Below are 22699 nucleotides of genomic sequence, written 5' to 3' on the forward strand. Positions count from 1 at the left end.
CCGATAGAAGCTCAGTGGATAAGGCGGGAATCGAACCCGCGTCTCATAGCATCATCGGGATCGGCAGCCGAAGCCGCTACCCCTGCGCCACGAGACCCATGTGATTCAAATTATATCATGTTAATTATCATACAATTCTTATTAATATATTTCTTTTACATTTTTATATGAAATGACTACAAAAGCTAAAATATTTCATTGAAACTGTAAAAAAACAAAAAAACGTAAACAGATGGAATGAAACCATTAAATGTAAATTTTTTGAAAAAAAAAAATAGAATTTCATGTTTTATATAAAAAAAATTACAAACTATCTTAAAGTTACTACCGCCAACTGGGGGAAATCGGGACTGCAGTCAGAATAGGTACAGGATATTTTTGAGCAATAAATTTGAAAATTTGTGCACTAATTGTTTTGTTAATTAAGAAAATATCAGAACATCATGCTGTCTTAATTCGTTACTATTGTCCCAATTTGCTCCAGATGCCGATGTCTGATGAAAAATAATTAAATATGTTTTTTTTTCAAGTTTAAAATCATCATTAAACGTAAATCTTTATAAAAAATAAATAAAATTAAATGGAAAATATTCAAAGCGCTAGGCATTTTGTGGATCCGTAAACTAAAATTTTAATAATTTTCCCTTATAAGCCAAATTAATATTGATATATCGTCAGCTGTGTGCCTTGTGACAACGACCATTTAGTACTTTTCGAGAAAATCGATTTTTAAAGTTTGATGATAAATATTTTCAAAACAATAAATGGTAGAGCCAAACTTTTTGAAGCAATCGGTCCGTATACTATTGCTTAACAAACGCTCAAAGTTTCAACTAATTTGGTTACACCAGTTAAAAGATACAGTAAATTATGTAATCAAAAATGCGAAAAGCACGTGTCACTTGTCAATTGTACTACGTGTCACAAGTGTGCACAGAATTTCCATACAAGCCAAAATAGACTTAAATCAATAGTTTAACCGACTTAATCAGTATATTTTCAAAAACAAAAGATTGCATTGCCTTAAGAAAATGTGTATCAACATAAATTTGTTAAAAACAAGTAAAAATTTCCACATTTTCCATCAACATGTATGACGTTTCACAAGTGTGCACGATCATTTTGATAATAAATTGGTCTATGTCACAAGTGTGTATTGGGATATCCGGGAAACGGAAGCGAGTTTCCAAAATCGGGTTAAAGCATCTTGTAGTGTTTGTTAAGTATAGCAAAACGTCATCATTAACTCATTTTCGACCATAATGGTCTATGTTACAAGATAGCACACAGCTGACGATATGCCGAATACAAATTTGCTAATGCTTTAAAATTGTTATCGATTACTAAGTATTCAACTGTTCATCTATTTCCACAACCAAATCTGAGTTTTCAGACCAGAAAATAATTTTTTTTTTCCAATTTCGGGAATTCCCGGGACAAAATATCAAAAATCCCGGGTTTCGGGAATTCCCGGTTTAGGGAAAATCCCGGGATTTTTGTCCCGGGAATTCCCGGGATGGACGCACTACCTGCGTTTAGAATCATTTTTAGCATGTTTGGGTTGATTGAAAAATCGCTTGAATTTTCAAAAAATGTCGATGGTTATTATCGCAAAAAGTTTTTTTTTTGCTAAAATTTTCGTTTTCGTCAAATCTCACAAACTAATGATTGCAAACCAGCTGTACTAGTGTAAAATGCATTTAAAACACCTTTCCCATGCAAAGTTTGAAACTATTGCTTGTTATTTCAATATTTTTTTTTAATTTTTTTCACTATAAAAACTTGTAAAATCGTTTATTAATTTCAGAGATTTGAATTTTGGGACCATACATTGAGAAAAGACTTACAACTTTGAAATAAAAAATCATACATTCATTGAAATTTTGTAAATTTGTGGCAGTAGCATAACTGTGATAATGTAGGTATTAGACATTTTGTAATACTTTTTACGTAAATGATACAAAACATATACCTACTTAAAATTTAATTTATTTTAATATTTTTTTATTTCGGAGTTACAAAAAATGAAAAATATATTAAATCGATCCCTAACATGCTAAATATCATTTTAAATGTAGGAAATTGCATCACTTATTGTTTTCAGTTCAGTCTGTTTCCATAATTTTGAGAGGATAAAACTAAACATGTTATGTATTCATGTGAAACAGACACATTTTCAGGATCAGGAAAATAAATGCACTTCACGAATCCTTAAATCCAGAGATTTATTATTTGGGAATTTAAATTATTTAAAAAAAATTGGCTTCCTTTAAAAAAAGATAAGTTGACTAAATTTTACTGATTAACCCTCTCAGGCCTGATGACCCAAAAATGTTTTTTTTTTCAAAACTAGCCTATAATTTTCGTTTGGTCGATAAAATCATCTACCCAGCATTACATATTATTTTTTCAGATGGTATATAACGAAATGATTTATGAATATAAAATAAGAAAATAAAATAAATCTTATAATAATCATAGTCTGAGCATTTTTGGAATGGGTGTTTTTCTTTTTTCGAATTTATCAGAAAAAGTTGTTTTTTAAACAGTTTTTTTTATATCGGGAAAAGTCGAGAGTTTAGAAATGTGGTTTGAGTGGCCACCCTATAAAATTATTTAAAAAAAGTTGTTTTTAGTTTCCAAGTTTAATGTGGCAACTTGTTGCAGCGATTTCATGGCATACCAGTAGAATCTAAATCCAACGTGATTCGAATTGGTTCAAATATGGTCAGGAGTGTCTTGGCCAAAATAGATAGGGTTCGTTCATAAATTACGTCCAAGAATAAGGGGAGAATGGGGGTCTGGGGTCGGGGTAGATCGTCCAATTTCCCGGGATTACAAATTTCCCAGGAAACGAGAAATTTTCAATCAATTTCCCGGGAAATCATGGGAATTCCCGGTAAATTTTTAATTTATTGAAAATTGTTCTGATCTTGGTTCTGATTAATATTTTGCATAGAAAATGTATAGGACAGCGACTTTAATGGATAAAATAAGTGTGAAGATCAATTAACAGCTTGACTGCATGTGAAAAATCATACAACTTCAAGAAAATGTTTATATTTTTCGAATTTTATAAGCTCAATCGTAAAATAAAGCATAAAAATATCTCAGTACTTTTGATGAGAAGTATTTTTTGTTATCAAAGTGTTTGGACAGTGAGTAAAATGAATCCATACTCCACAAAATATCATTTAAGCTTGCCTCTGTGACGGGAAATATTTTTTTTTTTTGGGAAATTCCACAAGATTTAAGTTAAGATGTGAACCCTCAAAAACTGAACAAAAATTTAGAAATTAAAATCGAATGATTCGTTTAAAAATAATTCAAGAAATTCAACGATACTCACAAACGTACAGCTTCGCGTTCGGATCCAACCCGACAGCGTCCGGGTCGCCCTCGGCACTGTTCAGCACGGCCGCGCCCATCGACGCCGTACTGTGCACGACCCGGTCCGTCACGTTGCCGGCCGGACAGTCCACCAGATCGAACTGGGACAGCTTCATGTCCTCGGCGATGGCGACGGCCGACCGGCCACTGTTCCACCGGTACAGCACGTCGTTCGAGGTGTAGCCAACTGGAAGAGGAGAATAGATTCTTAGAAATGAGCAGTAATGAGTTTAATTGCAGCGAGGATTTAGCACCGGATCTCGAGGTTTGTCTCCTCTCCCCCCGCAGGCGACAAAGACTAAGCTGATTCATTCCACTTGTACATGTTTAATGTAATTAGGCTAAGGCGTCGATGGGAGGCTCTTTGGTTGTGGACGAGAAGGGTGGTATTCACCAAGAGAGGATTCCCTGTAATTAGTCAGAACTTTGTTTTAAGATGAATACCACCCTAAAGTTTGGGGAACGCCAAACCGAACGGTTGATCCTTTGACATCCTACGCGGGTTTCCTTATCCAATTTGGAAGATTTGGTCGCCGAGCAACGTATACGACATACTAGCTCTCCCCGGAAATGACGACATTTAGTGTGCCCTAGTATGTTGGTCTTTGCTCTAATAGTGTCAGACTTATGAATAATTAATATCTTAGTCGCTGCCTTTGAACATTTGAGCTTTGGCGTTTGGCGAGCGGCCCGCAGATGAATAATCTTGGCTCATCGCTTACACGAGAGAGATCTTTCATACGCTATCAACCGCGGCGCAGAACTTCACCGTGTGATGAATACGCAGCTCGTAACTTCATCCGGGAAGGTTTGTCTAGGGTTGAACATTATGTTGAAAATTTATAAATTTTGTCTTTTTAGTCATTGGCTTTTTATGAACCATTTTGAAAAGGACTTCTGAAATGGTGATTATATGAAGTACCATGATATAACTTCAGGCGCAATTTGATTTAGTAAAGTTTGAATGACGAGTACTGAAAATGCAAACTCAACCTTGTTAAAACGGACTTTCGTTTTGTCCTCCAACTTCCTCACAGTTCCCGCCTAATCGAGTACTTGTGTGTATGTGCCTGTGTGTGCTCGGGAACCCAAATCGCGTTTGTAACACATAATGGGACAATTCCGACACCCCGGTTGGCAGTCCCACCAGAACCGACGACGACGATGGTTTGGCACGGATTTCCTGCCAGCCAGACAAACAAACAAACAAACAAGCAAACTTCAAGCGGCACAGTGCAGTGGTTTCATGGATGCAACCCAAAACCCACTTCCGGAAGTGGTGGCAGGATAGTCGCATTTTGAAAGTGCATCCGGTTTTTCCGGGCGTGCAAGGGAGAAATTAATTTATTCAGTTCAGGGCTGGCTGGCACACGCGTTTGTTCGCCACGTGTGTGTTTGAATTGAGGCGTTGAACGCTGATGGTTTCACTAGCTACCTCCTCAAGCTTTCGGAAAGCTGAAATGAGCTTACCAGAGCATGGCAGGATTTGTTCAATTTTACGGAACAAGATGAACTTGGCTTGGGTTTGGTGGATGGTGATTTCTCCGGGATAGCATCACACACACAGACACACTCACGGATAGATTTGCATGCTGATGAGAAAGGAATTAAGTGAGAGGCTTTAGTATGTAGTTGGCAAGCAACTGCAGCGAGGGGAAGAGATTTCAGTAATTAAATTAGTTTTGAAATTCTAGTCAAATGCCTTGCAATGAGAAATGCATCTAAAATTGAAAAAAAGGTTTCAATGAGATTATTAAATATGAACTATTTTGGTTTAATCAAATTTGTTGAATCTTAAAAATAGTTTTTTTAGTTTGTTTAAGTCATACAAATCAAATTTCAAACCAATTTTCAAAAATTCTATGTTCATGGTAGAGCTTTAGGAATTTTTTTCAGCATTTCATAAAAAAATCGGGTGTAAATTGCATTAAAAAAAAAAAAAAAAAACAAAAAATCCAGAACTTATCACCTAAAAGTGACTTTAACTCCAAAATAATCATTTTCGCTTTCGAACTTTCTTCACCCGTGAAAGAGAAAGAAAGCGAAACACGAAAAAATATCGCTCCTAAACTTCTTAAATAAAATCAATCAGTTGAAGATTTTTTTGTGAATCATTTCGTGTATCATAATGTATTTCATTTTGTTTACACATATCGGCCATAAACAAAAAAAGTAACATGTCATTCGATGGGTGGCGTTACACCTGCAAGTTTAGTAGTGAAATTGATATTCCGCCGAATATTCAGGATGATGATTTTTTAAATTTCTTTTTACCGATCTTTCGTGCGCGAGAGAGATGAGCCATGTTCCGTTTCGTTTTTTTTTCTCTTGATGAGCGTTATTTTTTTTTTCTCTTGATGATGATTCTTCCATCGCTGCGGTACACTTTATCAAAAATTCAGTTCTTTTCCATTACAAATTTAATTCAGTTTTTTTTCTCTGGCACTAGATTTTGCATCATCATGTACTATGGCTCAAAATATTATTACAAAAATAAAAATACGGATTTATTTTTACAACATTAAAAAATACTTCGGAATTTACCTTTTAGTGATAAAAAGTAAAACAAAAAACATTGGGATTTTTTCCGTGTACCTGTTTTTTTTAAATTCTTATTATAACCAACATTTTTGGTAAAAAAAATCCAGCTCAAGATGCAGATTTTTATTTATTTACGTATCCATTTTGTTTCAACATTTGTATGAAAAAAGTGTTTTAAAGTGCATTTTAGATTTGTTCAGTTGGCAACCATTTAATTCGATCTTAAATAAAAATCGATAAAAAAACTATTTTCGTAAACGTGGAGTACCATTAACCGGGGTGAAATTGATAGGATTTCAATTTATTTTTGAAATATTTTACAACTGGATAGGTTTTTCTCAAGATTATTATTTTTGAAATATGTAATGGGGTACGCCACATAAAGTCCAAGCACTATTTTAAAAAAAAGTTTTTTTAAATAATGTTTAAAAAAATAGTTACGCTAAAAAATCTTAGTCTGAATTCCGGGTTGACTTTGAAAGTCATAGTTTTTTCTTGTTGAAATGAGATTTAAGGTGTTCAAACTTTATTTCAATCTTCATTTGCGGAAAAATTTCAAACCTGTCAAAATCTTCCCGGCTATCAAAGTCACCCTGTTTTACGGTACTCTATGAGAGCTTGCTATCATAATCTGGCAGTAAAATTATTTCTGATTGAATAGTGCAGAAAAATGTAATTTTTAACCAAAAATTAACTCTTAAAATAAAAAAAAAGTTGAAATAAAATTTTGTAATTGCTTTGAAAATACTTCAAATAGTATTTCAATAACTTTTATTTTATTTTTTCTATGATTCTCCTCTATTGCTTGTGGATAAAGGATTTTGAACAATTATTTTTATTTGTTTTTAAATGTATGGGAATTTTCCAAATACCTTAAAAAAAAACATTTAAAACATGGTTGTCAAGGTTTCGAATAATCTAACATTAACTCACAAGATCCTCTGTAATTACTCTTAGCTTTAAGAACAATATAATTACAAAAGCCGACTCGGTCCTTATCAGGTCCCTGTGTGGTCATGGCAACGTCCATCCAACAAAAACAAACTATTGTCAAACACCCTTCAAAGCTTCGTTTCGCCAAGAAAAATGGCTATGCATGCCATGAGAAACTGAAATTATTGACTACCGGAAGAGATTTTTAAAGCAAACAGAATCCAAGGGACCGTCGAGGAATAGATTCTTCAAGCAAGGGAAAATATCGAGGAATGAAGATAATTGAAGCATGCAGATTGAAGGGACTGAAGAATTCATCGATAGATCGAGAAGATCGACAGCCAGAGAGTCGACTGTATTATGAAAAAAAAGTTTCGCACGATACTCCAGAATTGTGTCTGCTGTATAAAGTCACATACGTCAGGATTGAAGTACCTGATACAACAGCAAAGAACCAAAAAATAAACGTTTTATTTGTCTAACTGTTTACAACCAATAAAATCCATCATCCATGCTCCTGTTGCCTTGTTCAAAAGTCTCATAAATCATCGGAATCACTTTTCCGGTTTTCCATTTTTTGTTGTTGTTCATCTCTGAAATAGACCCTAAACCACCCACCACCCTTCAAAGACGGCAAACATATTCCCACCACCAGTGTGGGTGTGCCTGTGAAGGTACGCCAAAAAACCACTTGACAGGGCGGACTGCCGACGGTTCCCACAAATCCCAACACGATGTTGGGTCGATCCCAAAATGCCAATAAAGTTGCCCGTGCCGACTCAATCTGAGCACTCCCGCCTTTTTCCCCACACAGAACTTTCCCGCATAACTTGACCTCACTTTGTCACATGTTTTCCCCCTCTTCAAACCCCTCCGACGATCGGTTGGCTGCACTTTTGTGTGACTTGAGTCCCCCCAAAGAGTTATGAGTATTGCTCTTAACCTGGGAGACCTCAACCGAAAAAAGAGGGGTTGCAAAAGTTTTTATGCTCTTTCCATGTTCTGCAGCGTCGCACCCTTCAACCCTTAACTCTTGGGTGCATCCTCGCATCGCATCCATTCAAAAGGTGTAAGTCCTTACATCGGGAGTACGTATAAAATATATTGGCTTCCGTCTATCGCCAGACAGGGACGAGCTTTTCCTTCGACCTTTTTTTGTGTGTTTGTTTGCTGTGGAAACTGTATGAAAAAGTGACTTCACACTGTGGTTTGTCACGGAGTGTGTAATCAGTGTATTTCATCTGGGTTATTCACTGAGAGTGCATTTTCGCGAGTTTTGTGTGAGAAGGATGAGTGAAAAGTGCATTCCAGGGTGACATCCATGCAAATAAAGATAGAGTAAACAACTTTAGGTTTTTGAGGATTCAAGCATGACAAAATACACAATAATGTTCATTTGACTAACTTTGGGTTTGGTTTTTTGGCAGTAAAAACAATGTAATGTTTCAATTGCCCCTTTCCGTTTGCAACAACTCTTCTGATAACACAGAAAAAAAAGTTGAATTTTGGAATGTTGAAAATTTGGTAGGTTTGGTAGTGTTAACGCACATAAGAGCGTCTGTTGCTTGGGTCGTGGCATAATCGGATCTGGACAGAACTGAAACTCGCGGGTTAAACTAATGCACAGAAATTGTAATCAAAACTTTATTGCTCTTGGTTTCTGTCGGTTTATTGAACTGTACTGGACGGTAATTAGACAAGAAAACTGTAACTTTCTACATCTTGAGCTGTATTTCAGAACAGGACGGTTCTGTTCTGTCTGATCTGTTCTGTACTGTGTTTCGCTGAGTAATGGCCACTTCTCGAGAAGATTCTTCTGACCAAAGCTGGTAGTTCTAGCGGGAAATTCTATAACAATGCCAAGAACTCATTTGGAGATGCTTAGAATTATTCTGTAGTACTAGATCTAACTGAACTGATACAAATCTACAATCTGAACCTAATGCGTGCGCAAACAGGTAGGTTACCTCTTTTTTGAGTAAAATCACATAAAAAATGTGTAAAAATGCTAATCTGATGAATATTCATCAAAACTGATAAATATTCATCATTTTCATGGGTGAAATTATTCATTTTTATGACACAAAATCTGTCACCATTTCCTGATGAATATTACCATTTTTTTTTCTGTGTAACACCAAACCTCCAAAACTTCAAATTTTTTTGGGAACCTTAATTTTTTACTACATTTCGCGATCTGGGCCAATGTGATTAGTAAACAAATTGAGAAAATAATTCAAAACTATTTCAATGATTTGTATTCAAGCTATATTACCATAGTAACATTTTTTCCAGGAGTTCTACAAGAGCTCTTCATAAAATTCTCTTCAAAACTTCTTCAGGAGTTTGGAAGAATACTTGAAGAGAGTTTTATCCTACCGCGGTCCAAACTGCTATGCTGTGGCTATCTTGAAGAGCTCTTGTAGAACTCCTGGAAAAAAAATGTTACTTGGGATTCGAAAGTACCTTACAGGAAGAGATATTTTTTGTCGATGAGTTTTTATTTTCAGCAAAAGTGGTTTTGACAATAATTAACAAAATTAAACGAAATAATTTTATAGCATTAAAAGTAAAAAAAATGCTTTAAGCCTTTTTTTGTTCGATTTTTTGTGTTTGCTGTAAAGCTTTGTATTGCTAAATTTTGGATGAATTATCGCACAATTAGATTTGAAATAAACGATAAGAATATGTCAAAATGTATTCAGTTATTCAAATAAATTCTGCGAAGTATTTTTTTAAATAAGTATTTTCCTTGAGCATGATTTGTTTTATGTACATGGATTTGTATAATTAAAAACTTGTAATTTGCAGTCTAACGAAGTTAATGTGTAATAAATTTTCATATTATTTGAGGGTTTGCCATGAAAAAATAACTTTTGAAAGAGTTAGTACTTTAACATTTAATTGTTATTGCTGTTTGCAGCCCAATCCCAAAATCAATATATTTCATTCATGAGCAGTTTTTGAAGATTTGATTTTTTTGGCAAAACTTTGGCAAATCGAAAAAACGTATTTTTCATAAAGAAAAATACCGAAATTGTTTAAAAACCTTTTTGACACTCAGCTTTAGAAAATCAAAGGAAATTTCATCAAAAGGGAAATTAAGTTTTATGTTTTAATTAGCAAAAACCCAGAAGGGTTCTTTTTCTCATTTAGAAAAAATGTTTTCATTTTTAGATTTTCGTGTTTTTTTTAAATTCTGCAGGTTTTTTAAGAGTGTAACAATAACGTTCTAGAAAAATGTAGAGCAGACAATTACAAAAATTATACTTTGCTTGTAACCATCACAATTCTACGAACAACAAGTTACTTTTAGCATATTGTCTGCTTTAAAACTTTGTACAACATTCTTACACTCTTAATTAAATATCCTTCAAAATAATAAAAATAAGAAATTTTCAAACGAAAAAAAAAATAAAAAGAAAATATAGCGGTTCTAGGTTGTTGCAGATTCATAAAGTTCATTAAATTTCCCACGATTTTCAAAATTCAGGATTGAAAAACGGCAGAGGTTTCAAATACCGCAAACTGGGGTCAATCGGGACACATGGGGCGAATTGGGACAGCATTTTTAACCATGTTGGAGCACAATATTTTGATTTTTCTGCTTGGTTTCGGTTAGAACAGACTCAGGCCACCAAAATGTGTACATCCATTTCCAAATTTAAAAGCTTTAAGTGCTCTAAAAACTGCTGTCCCTATTCAGACTGTAGTCCCGATTCACCCTAGATTACGGTACTCTTTTTAATTTAGAGTACCGTCATCGGGGGTGACATTGGGTCTGTGGGATGAGATTGGGTCATACAAATTTCCTCATTTTTGTAATCTCACCCTCCAGACTCATAAAGTTTCACATAATTCGTAAAGTGGTCGAGACAACTTTTTCCGATTTCGAGTGAGTTGGCAAATAATAAATTGACACAAAAATTCAGTTTAAGTATTATTCTTTTCAGAAATTTTTAAAAAGAAACAAAAAAAAAATTAATTTATTGCGTTGAAGCAGTTGTTATCCTATGCACAGATATGAAATACATTTGAACAGCAGATTATCCATTATTGAAATTAGAGTTTTTACAACGACACATTCAATGATCTTAATGCTTCAATAAAGATTTTTTCGGTCGATACTTACAAGATCCAAATTTCAACGGACACCGCTGAATATCCATTGGAAAGTCCGCCAGGTTCATCGGACATCCAGCTTTGATGGTTAGTCTGAAAAAAGAAAAAAAGTGAAACTTAAGCCTATAGTCACTTCATTACTGGTTCCCGACGCCCAACACATCGTTTAATGAGCACACGGGATTTGACCACCAGGCCAGGAAAAGCTCTCTATCAAATTTCCCGACAACCCTCCCGAAACAAATGAATCACGCGTCCTGTCCGAGACCGCGATTCGATCACATAATGAAGGGATAATTGGCAATTTGCTCTTTCTCTGATGGCATTCGAACTTGATGGCCCGTTCTGATGGTACATGATTTAAGACACGCGAGAACCGTTCCGTGGTGAATAATGTATGAAAGTCGGGACCTTGGGCCGGGGTCGTGGCCTCGAGGACGACGGGCAGATAAGGAAATCGAATCTGCTCATTTTTTTTTCTTAGGGAAGAAGAGGGGAGCTCAAGAGAGTGCGGAAAATCCATCAATTTTCATGTCCAGATTTGACATTCCAGTGGGTATAGTTCGAGGGAGCCTTTTTTCTCGGAAAAGCGACTAGTTTAAAGCTGGAATTTCCCGAATCTACATGTTTGCCCGAGTAACAACTCGCCGGATAGTTGCCTGTCAGAACCGGCAGATAAATTGAATTGGAAAATTGAAAAGTTCGCTATTTACCTATCTCCCCTTGTGAATCGTGTTCCGGACTTGTTTTTGTATCGAGTGCTTTTTAATTTCATCTGTGTCAAAGTTTATCATCCACTTTGGCCTCCCCTCGGTCTCCAAAGCCGTGACAGGGGCCAGATTAAATTCAATTACAACTGAACACAGAACTGGGTTCCGGTTGAAAGGACGTCCATCCCATATGGCTCAATCGTCAAAATGGGCAGAGTTAATGCCAGAGCGGGCCTGCTCGATACACGATCAACTGCTAAACAATCTGGGTAAATTTTGCAAATTACTCCCACGAGCTGCACTCGTCAGTGTGTGGTTCAACACAACATGATGATTGTGGCACAGTAGAATAATTTCATGTTATTTTTGGATTTCTTGAAACATAATATTGTCTGGTAATTCTAGTTCAAAACAAAGGTGAGAAACCTCCAACAGAATTTCTTTTTATTATAATTTGATTGTGTGTAAATAATCATGGCTAGGAGTCTTAACCAAGGACCGTTCAAGAAATCCACCAAACCCACTATCCTCCCGCCAAAAAGGTTCACCATCGTCCTGTCACGACAACTGCAAAACAAGTGATAGCAATTAAAGTCACATTTGCGTATATGTACCACCTTCTCGTGTTCAACGGCTCCATTTCGATAATTATTCGACAGTTACCAAACGAATGAGCGGGAGCCAGCCCTCCTCTTCTGGCAAACACGTGTGTAATACAGATGTTGTGCTGTATATCCCAGCGGGGCACTAGAACCAGGTCCATCGGATTTGAACCGCAATTATTATTGCGGGATGCCGGCTGATGCCACCAGCCAACCCGTGGGTTCACCCACTAATCACTGTTACTAGTAGCTAGTAGCTAGTGAAAGAGTTGGTTGGGTTTGGTGTGACATCGCGGTTAAAAGTGCCAGGTTGTGGGGGGTTTTTGGGTGAGACGAGAATGGATTCCTAATCGCCACCCACCACTGACGACTGACTCGTGGTTTGTGTATGTTTCAGTTACAGGAAGTTCTGTTGCGGTTTTCAGGCAGTTCTGCTATGTCAACCGCACCGCAACCCGGTGATAGAGCCCGGCTTGTGCAACACATGAAAGTGCGGTGGATAAGTGTAATCACTTTTGCCTACACGCGGTTGGGGGGTTTGAATTGCATGAAATTTTTAAAAGCTAACAATTTGAGAGCGGTATGAAAGCTTCTGGCGTTTTGTTTTTTTCTCCTCATGGATTAATATTGGCTCAGGTTTTTAGGATAGAGTAGACATATCGTACGTAAGAGCAATTCTCCAGAAAAACGGCATCTTTTTTTTAAATTTGGAAGGTTAAACGTGTAGGTCTGAATCAAGAAATCGTAACTTCCTTATAAAATTGTTTGTGTATTGTTGGAAATGGCTTATGTTGGACGACTAAGAACTCAAATCAAATAGAAGCGAACAATTTTTTGAGAATATGTATGATTTAAAATATTCCATCGGTCAATGTTGTTTTTTTTAATAACGGAATGACTAGTGTTAATTGATGTATTTCACAATAATTTGCCTTTATTTCTTCTACTGTTAAAAACAACTTTTTTAATTAAATTTAGAGTTTTTTTTTATCAGTATAAAAGATACACTTTTTTTCTTAAACTTATTTTTTTCATCCATAAAATAATTCAAGTTATTAATTTTCTGCATCAAGATTGTAGAACACGACATTTTACGTATAAATATTCTAATTCTAAAGGAAATTTCAGCGTATTTCCCGGAAAATCTCGGGAATTTATGGCTTGATTGTATTAAGAAAAAATCATGCAACTTAAATAAAATATATGTTTTTTTTTGTTCAAATTTCATGTGAAGTTTTTTTAATCTTACATTAAATAAGAAAATGATCTTCGTTTTTGGGTCTTCAGTTTTAAATTTATATATTTTTTTGATTTGGATGAAACTTTTTCCATCGATTCCTTATGCAAATCAGTCATTTTGCATCTCCACACAAGTCTCCTTACAATGTACTATGCATTTATTCGAATATCTGTATCTTGAGAAGGAATTCGGTGTCTTCGGCCGAGTTGTAGTTTATGATGAGGACTATTAGGAAAAATGGGTAAACGTGTAAAAATAACCCATTTTTTATTATCTTTTCAACTCACAAACTCCAATTTGGAAAACTTTGATTTTTTTTTTTATAATGATTATCAACTTTTGAGCTACAGGCTAAGATGGACGTTTCGTTTTTAAGCAAATTATGTTTTTTTTAAATAGGGATTTTTTTTAAGCATCGATATTCTTTTCGGAAAAGCTCCAAAAATCCTTACAATTGTATTTAAAATTTAATTTTAAATTCAAATAGTCTTCTGTGAACATTAACGCGTTTTTTTTTTCAAAAGTTCAAAACATCCAATGCGCCATGGGGTTCCTAATGTATATACGACCTTTTCAAAAAGTAAACAGGAAGTGTTCATCTTCGTCCATCTCTGAAAAAAATCATCTGAAAAATTGAGAAAATTCTATACCATTTGCTTTTAAAGAAATTGTTGATCTGGCCATCGTTTGCTTCGAAATGGCCAAATATAATCAAAATAAGAAAAAAATGAGTTTCTTTTTCGTTCAGTCTTAAATATAATCGATGATATGTATCTAGGAAACTGAATCAATGCTTTTTAATGTCAAAAAGTGAAACTCATGTGAAATTGACGCAACTTTTCGATAATCTGGATTTTACTCCGGAAAGAAAGGGTTATTTATTTTCAAATGATAGAACATCAATAAATCTGTAAAAGCTCGCAAAAAATGAGATAATTTTTAATGATATTGTCATTTTTATTGCCCATCATGTAAGCAAGAGCTATTCCCAGTAATTCATATTTTGAGATAGGCAATCTAAGAAACCTAGTAAAGAGCTGGTTGATTCAATAAAAACAGTTTATTGGATTGAAAAAAATCAATATAATTTTTGCTATTTTAATATTTTGTTTTCGATAAATGATAGAAAATGTACTCAAACTTTAATTTTGATAATTCCTGGGAAATTTACATCGGGAAATATTTTTTAAGGGAATCCCAGGGGTATGTCTAGGGATGCGAAATGTGAAATAATGTTTTTTTGTTTTCTTTTTTTACTTTAAAATCTAGTTCAGCAACCCCGCATTAGTCAAAATCCGATATGTGATCTTAAATTTAATAAAAATTTGTTTAGAGAATCAAAAATCTATTTTTTATTGAAAAAAAAAACTGTATTTGAACTATTTTATAATTAATTTCAAAAGACTTTACTATGAAAAATTTTTATTTCAGACAATTAGCTTTCAGCCCCCTTAAATCCAGTAAAAATTTGAGGGAGCAGTAACTTGAAATAAAATTGAATAATTAATTTGCAATCAACAATATGATAGTTCATTTTTAATCATATGTTATTTTTGATTTTATTTAAGGAAGAGCGGCCGTGGCTGACTGGTTATGGTGTTCGCTTTAAAAGCGAATGGTTCTGGGTTCTATGCCCATCTGCTCCCAACGAGAAAGTTAAGAAAACAGAAATTTGAAATGATGAATATGAACGAAAAATCAAAATCGCTCGAGGCGGGGTTCGATCCCCCGTCCATAGGATTGGTAAGCTAAAATGCTAACCACTAGGCCATGACGACTTGGTGAGCGTGGACTGGAATTAGGAACACTGTTACAGAGAGCTAGTTGTGGTGCTATAACCACGGCCAATTGTGTCCAGGGCATTCGTGGAAATACCCCATCCCAGAGGGTCCCGGAGTACCAAACCTTCTTAGCATGGTGCTCCCAACGAATACAACCAAAATCTCGGAGCGTATGGTGGTGTGTCCCCACGCTTCTTCCTCCCCTGTCGATTCAGAATTGTGTTGTTGTTCGAACACCCAGTGCTCAAACTCAACCCAATTACGAGTCATCTCTGTGATGCGGCTTTACGCAGTAGGCCTGGCCGCTTTAACGCTTGTGTTGTTTCAATGCATTCCGGTGCAATGGCGCACTGCAAATGTTAATGAATGACAAGAAGAGTGCTAGGCGTCATCTAACCTAAGGCACTCTCCAGGATCTCTTCGAAAGATTGGCTGCGCTAGGGTCTGATTAGATTAGATTAGATTAGATATGTTATTTTTGATTTTATTTAAAAATTGTGCAATGTTTTAAAAAACAGTGATTCGGAAAAAAATCAATAAATTTTATAAGGTGGAAACGCGTATAAGTTAATTTATGGCGAAATTTTGAAAATCGAATTCTCAAATATTTGACAAACTTTTGGCAGTTGTTATTATAAGCTTTAATTTTTGACAAAGAACTTTGTCCTAAGGTTTCTATACGTGGTGTCAATCCAAAATTTTCGCGAAGCGAAAACGTTACGTGACGAATTCCCCTCTCGGCAAATTTCCCCTCTTTTTGGTGCACGCTGGTTGGATGAACGAACGTTTCCCAATCAGTCGATCGAGAGACGTGAGATTGATGTATCTAAAATCTCCCCCACTCCACCTCATAATTTTCGGATCGTCGACGAGCCAACAAAACTCGGCTCGGTCGGTCCCGAAAATTCATTCTATTGCTGGACGACGACGAGGACACATCAGAAGCAGATGGCCTGGTGGCCCGGTAGCAGACGGCCTGGAGGTCCGGGAGCAGATGGCTTGGAGGCAAGGACCAGCTAAGACATGCCGGTCGCGTGAGTCGATCATTGGAACTGGCCACCACCTGGAGTGGCCGGAGCCCCGCGGATGTTCCGATGGGGGGACATTTGCCGGATCGTAAGAGTTGGGGCAATATGGGTATCAAACTATATGGTTTTTGATACTGGATATGAAATTTGACATTTCGGCAGTAGTGGTCACAATCCGGAGTGGCCGGAGGCCCCGCGGATGTTCCGATGGGGGGACATTTGCCGGACCGTAAGAGTTGGGGCAATATGGGTATCAAACTTTATGGTTTTTGATACTGGACATGAAATTTGACATTTTGGCAGTAGTGGCCACAATCCGGAGTGGCCGGAGGCCCTGCGGATGTTCCGATGGGGGGACATTTACCGGACCGTAAGAGTTGGGGCAATATGGGTATCAAACTTTATGGTTTTTGATACTGGACATGAAATTTGACATTTTGGCAGTAGTGGCCACCACCTGGAGTGGCCGGAGGCCCCGGGGATGTTCCGATAAGGGGACATTTGCGGAACCATAAGAGTTGGGGCAATATGGGTATCAAACTTTAGGGATTTTGATACTGGACATGAAATTTGATGTTTCGGCAGTAGTGACCACAATCCGGAGTGGCCGGAGGCCCCGGGTATGTTCCGATAAGGGGACATTTGCGGAACCATAAGAGTTGGGGCAATATGGGTATCAAACTTTAGGGATTTTGATACTGGACATGAAATTTGACATTTTGGCAGTAGTGGCCACCACCTGGAGTGTCCGGAGGCCCCGGGGATGTTCCGATGGGGGGACATTTGCCGGACCGTAAGAGTTGGGGCAATATGGGTATCAAACTTTATGGTTTTTGATACTGGGCATGAAATTTGACATTTCGGCGGCCACAATCCGGAGTGGCCGGAGGCCCCGCGGATGTTCCGATGGGGGGACATTTGCCGGACCGTAAGAGTTGGGGCAATATGGGTATCAAACTTTATGGTTTTTGATACTGGGCATGAAATTTTACATTTCGGCAGTAGTGGCCACAATCCGGAGTGGCCGGAGGCCCCGCGGATGTTCCGATGGGGGGACATTTGCCGAACCGTAAGAGTTGGGGCAATATGGGTATCAAACTTTATGGTATTTGATACTGATGTTCCGATGGGGGGACATTTGCCGGACCGTAAGAGTTGGGGCAATATGGGTATCAAACTTTATGGTTTTTGATACTGGGCATGAAATTTGACATTTCGGCGGCCACAATCCGGAGTGGCCGGAGGCCCCGCGGATGTTCCGATGGGGGGACATTTGCCGGACCGTAAGAGTTGGGGCAATATGGGTATCAAACTTTATGGTTTTTGATACTGGGCATGAAATTTTACATTTCGGCAGTAGTGGCCACAATCCGGAGTGGCCGGAGGCCACGCGGATGTTCCGATGGGGGGACATTTTCTGGACCGTAAGAGTTGGGGCAATATGGGTATCAAACTTTATGGTTTTGACATAGGACTATGTCTCTACTTACTATATTGGGGGGCCAGTTCAGAAATTCGATCCAAAGCGTCACTTTTAAGCGTTAAAAAAGGGGACATTTTGAACGCTTATATCTTTTTTCCCTGTGAATCAATCCAGACGGTTGGACCACCAATCGAAAGAGGAAGACTTCAGCTATTGTTTAACTACATAGATAGTCTGACTAAACATAGTTAACGCACTTAAAACATGCAATCAAAATGAGTAATTTTTCAGTACAAATCGGACAGATGACCAATCAGAGCGAGCGTATGCATTCGAGGCCGCGCCCCTTTTGTACCGTTCTCCGGCTGTGCCGCTATTTAAGCAGAAAATTTCACAGAGCAAGACACTTTGGAACGAGCACTCGAACTGTGCACGTCGGGCCGGCGCGGAGCAGCAGCAGCAGCAGCGGCCAATAGAAGAAGAGGACCAGCAACCAGAAGGAAGAACCACCGGCAGCAGAAGGAGGAAATTCGAGCGAAGCGGACCGATGGAAGTCGCTATGATGCGGCGGTTCTCATGAAAAATGGCCAATTCGACAGTGGTGGAAAAAACCTGGAGTGGCCGGTGCCCTCGAAGAATGTTCCCCCGGGGCCTGGGGGGACATTTACAGAAACATACGAGTTGTGGCAATATGGGTATCAAAATTCATGGTTTTTGATACTGAACATAATAATGGCCATTTCGACAGTAGTGGCCACAACCTGGAGTGGCCATTGCCCTCAAAGAAGGTTCCCTCGGGGCCCGGAGGTTTTTTTACAGAACCATACGAGTTGTGGCAATATTGGTATCAAAATTCATGGTTTTTGATACTGTACATGAAAATTGACATTCCGACAGTAGTTGCCACAACCTTGAGTGACCGGTGATCTCAAAGCAGGTTTCCCCGGGGCCCGGAGGGTCTTTAACAGAACCATACGGGTTGTGGCAATATGGGTATCAAAATTCATGGTTTTTGATACTGAACATGAAAATTGACATTTCGACCGTAGTGGCCACAACCTTGAGTGACCGGTGATCTCAAAGCAGGTTTCCCCGGGGCCCGGAGGGTCTTTAACAGAACCATACGGGTTGTGGCAATATGGGTATCAAAATTCATGGTTTTTGATACTGAACATGAAAATTGACATTTCGACCGTAGTGGCCACAACCTGGAAACAAAATAAAATAATCTTAATTCAGATTTCACTAGCAATCCAAAAACACATTCAAATTGTTTGGTCCTATGTCTTTCGGTTATGTCTCTGACATACCATCTTGAACTTTTTGATACCGGACATTAAATTTGACATTTTGGCAGTAGTGGACACAATCCGGAGTGGCCGGAGACCCCGCGGATGTTCCGATGGGGGGACATTTGCGGAACCGTAAGAGTTGGGGGAATATGGGTATCAAACTTTAAGGATTTTGATACTGGACATGAAATTTGACATTTCGGCAGTAGTGGCCACAATCTGGAGTGGCCGGAGACCCCGCGGATGTTCCGATGGGGGGACATTTGCTGGACCGTAAGAGTTGGGGCAATATGGGTATCAAACTAATGGTTTTTGATACCGGACATGAAATTTGACATTTTGGCAGTAGTGGCCACCACCTGGAGTGGCCGGAGGCCCCGGGGATGTTCCGATAAGGGGACATTTGCGGAACCATAAGAGTTGGGGCAATATGGGTATCAAACTTTAGGGATTTTGATACTGGACATGAAATTTGATGTTTCGGCAGTAGTGACCACAATCCGGAGTGGCCGGAGGCCCCGGGTATGTTCCGATAAGGGGACATTTGCGGAACCATAAGAGTTGGGGCAATATGGGTATCAAACTTTAAGGATTTTGATACTGGACATGAAATTTGACATTTTGGCAGTAGTGGCCACCACCTGGAGTGTCCGGAGGCCCCGGGGATGTTCCGATGGGGGGACATTTGCCGGACCGTAAGAGTTGGGGCAATACGGGTATCAAACTTTATGGTTTTTGATACCGGACATGAAATTTGACATTTTGGCAGTAGTGGGCACAATCCGGAGTGGCCGGAGGCCCCGCGGATGTTCCGATGGGGGGACATTTGCCGGACCGTAAGAGTTGGGGCAATATGGGTATCAAACTTTATGGTTTTTGATACTGGGCATGAAATTTTACATTTCGGCAGTAGTGGCCACAATCCGGAGTGTCCGGAGGCCCCGCAGATGTTCCGATGGGGGGACATTTTCTGGACCGTAAGAGTTGGGGCAATATGGGTATCAAACTTTATGGTTTTTGATACCGGACATTAAATTTGACATTTTGGCAGTAGTGGACACAATCCGGAGTGGCCGGAGACCCCGCGGATGTTCCGATGGGGGGACATTTGCGGAACCGTAAGAGTTGGGGGAATATGGGTATCAAACTTTAAGGATTTTGATACTGGACATGAAATTTGACATTTCGGCAGTAGTGGCCACAATCTGGAGTGGCCGGAGGCCCCGCGGATGTTCCGATGGGGGGACATTTGCTGGACCGTAAGAGTTGGGGCAATATGGGTATCAAACTAATGGTTTTTGATACTGGACATAAAAAGTTGCATTTGGCCATTATCTGAAATTAAGCAGTTAAAATATGCTAATGCTAAGCAGTTAAAATATATTGCTTATTAGGCAGGAAGTAATAAATAGACTACTGCAATGCACATTTTTTTGTGCCACTGTGAAAATCTGTTTCTGGAAATTTAGAATAACTATCTCGTTATCATTAAGAGCCCTGTAAAGGGTAGTTTTTAATATCTGCTGTTCAAATTTCCTTTACTGCCGCCGATTGCTTGCAACAGCCTTGCAAAAACATTCCCGCATCTTGGTAACTTTCGAGTGGTGAAGGAAAGTAAAATGATTTCACTTCGATTTCTATTTCATCTCCACTTGCAATTTCCGTCCCCTTAGTTCGATAGGACGGTTATTATAAGGGGGGAATTTGGACCGGACATTCTAATCGAAAATTTCAACAATCATCTTGCAAAGTTCTTTGTCATACTGGTCATGTGTAACATAACCACCTGCACCTTTTTTATATTCAAATGTAATTTATTTACCACTTTCAGAGATTCAAAATTCCTGAGAATGACACATATTGACTGTGCTAATGGTGTTAAGCTTGACTACAGAAAAAAAAGGATTAACAAAGGCTGTCGGTGGTACTAAATATGGCAGACTCCGATACTGCTTGGGTTATTGATGGTTTTGTGTCCTTTGGTGACATTGTTCCACTTCAGTTACTAGTAGGTAGTTGTCAGTCTTTACCAGATTTGGAGGTCATAAATGTTCATGTTGGTGAAATAGGTGAAATTTTGTTGTTCAACTAACCAAATGCGATGTGAGTAATAAAAGTCTTCTGTTAATTTATTTCAGTGTCCATTCGATCAATTTTCCCTTTCACCACCAATCAAAACCCAGTTCTTGATTTGTGCTGACCACAGAAGATAATTAGATTAGCTCGCTTCATTTACAGCTCGACAATATACGACTCAACCGATTTGATGTCCTTATGATTTGATTTTTTCTGTAACCGTCACCAGAAAAAAAAACGGAAAAACAATCTGTCCTGTGTGTCCTTTCTGCCGTCAGATCAGTGCGCGGCAGAAGCTTCATGAAGTAGACGAGGCAAAATTGAGATTATATGATTTTACCCGTCTGCCGAGTAGACAACATTGCTCGCCCGAGCTGCTCAATGGGGATGTAATCTACTTATCCACTGTGGGAACGGTTTGTTCCATGGTTCGTCCCGCAGATTTTCACGCTGCTTTGGCGGTTGCGGTAGAGGGATGTCACACCAAGGATTTAAAATTTTCAAATTTAAGAGTTTGGAACATAAGCAGTTTTGATTTTGTTTGCTCCTCGTATGATTAAAATAGGGACACTAGGATCAAAATAGGTACACCTACCACGATTTGTCAAACGCAAAAGGATATGGTTTGTACCGCGCGCGACTGAACAAACATCCGGATCGGTAGAGATGGTGGTGGCGAGACAGATTACAGAACGTCTTTTCGAGTACGTGAAAAAATATGCATTTACTGGAAATCCGTTCCAGTTCCCTAAGATGCTATAGACTATAGCTGTTTATAGACTTTGAATTTGATATTTTCCTATTTAATTGATATGTTATTTGAACAATTTAAAATTTCTTGAATGTTGGGAACTTGAAATGTTTGTATTAATATTTCTATTATTATTAAATGAATTTAAATGTTTAATAATTTTAACTAAGTATGATTTCATGACTTCACTCTCCTCCAATGGCATAATATTACTTACCATAAACTGTTTACGCTCAAACAACTTCCAATGTTTGCCAAACCAACAATTTCTCCACAAAACCAACAGCTCACCAACCGACGGATTCCATTATCTGGATTTGGTTATGATTCGATTTTCCCCAGCCTCAACCCAGACCAACCACCGACATCGACTAATTGCGACGAGTACTGAGAGCTCTGACGAAGCCTCGACACATGTCGGCTTCGAACGAAGGACAAAAGTTCGGTGAAGATGATTGAAATGGCACATATTGGAGAAAAACAGGAAGCCTTTACCCCCTCCCCCCGCCAAAAAAAAAAAAGAAAGACTCGCTTCCGGCTAGAAGCGACACGTGCTCCGATGGCCATCACGTGTTCCGAAACTTTTCGTCTCGACTCTGATGTGTCCAGACCACAAGGCCCGACGACGATGAATGTTTATTTTCCAGAGGGAAATTCCACCAAGTTTTCCACTCGGCAAAAGGTGACTGACTGTCGGACAGCAGTACATTCGAAAGTTACGTTTAGAACTGTGTGCTCTGTATCGAGAAGAGAACGGAAGAATCGCCACGGCAATTCAATTTGGGACATGTTTTCTTTGTCACACATAAA

The 22699-nt window shown here is 38.3% G+C and overlaps 1 protein-coding gene across 1 annotated transcript in view; it reads right to left on the bottom strand.

Moving 5' to 3' along the window:
- The window catches only part of LOC120412361 (gamma-aminobutyric acid receptor alpha-like), an 85701-nt gene that overhangs the window by 4047 nt on the left and 58955 nt on the right, over positions 1-22699 (bottom strand). Inside the window, exons 5-6 of the mRNA XM_039572785.2 lie at positions 10997-11079; positions 3350-3577 (exon numbers count right to left, since the gene is read on the bottom strand). Coding sequence (XP_039428719.1) covers positions 3350-3577; positions 10997-11079 — 311 coding nt within the window. The remainder of the gene's footprint in view (positions 1-3349; positions 3578-10996; positions 11080-22699) is intronic.

Source organism: Culex pipiens, chromosome 2, assembly GCF_016801865.2.
Source record: "Culex pipiens pallens isolate TS chromosome 2, TS_CPP_V2, whole genome shotgun sequence".
NCBI classification, from domain to species: domain Eukaryota; kingdom Metazoa; phylum Arthropoda; class Insecta; order Diptera; family Culicidae; genus Culex; species Culex pipiens.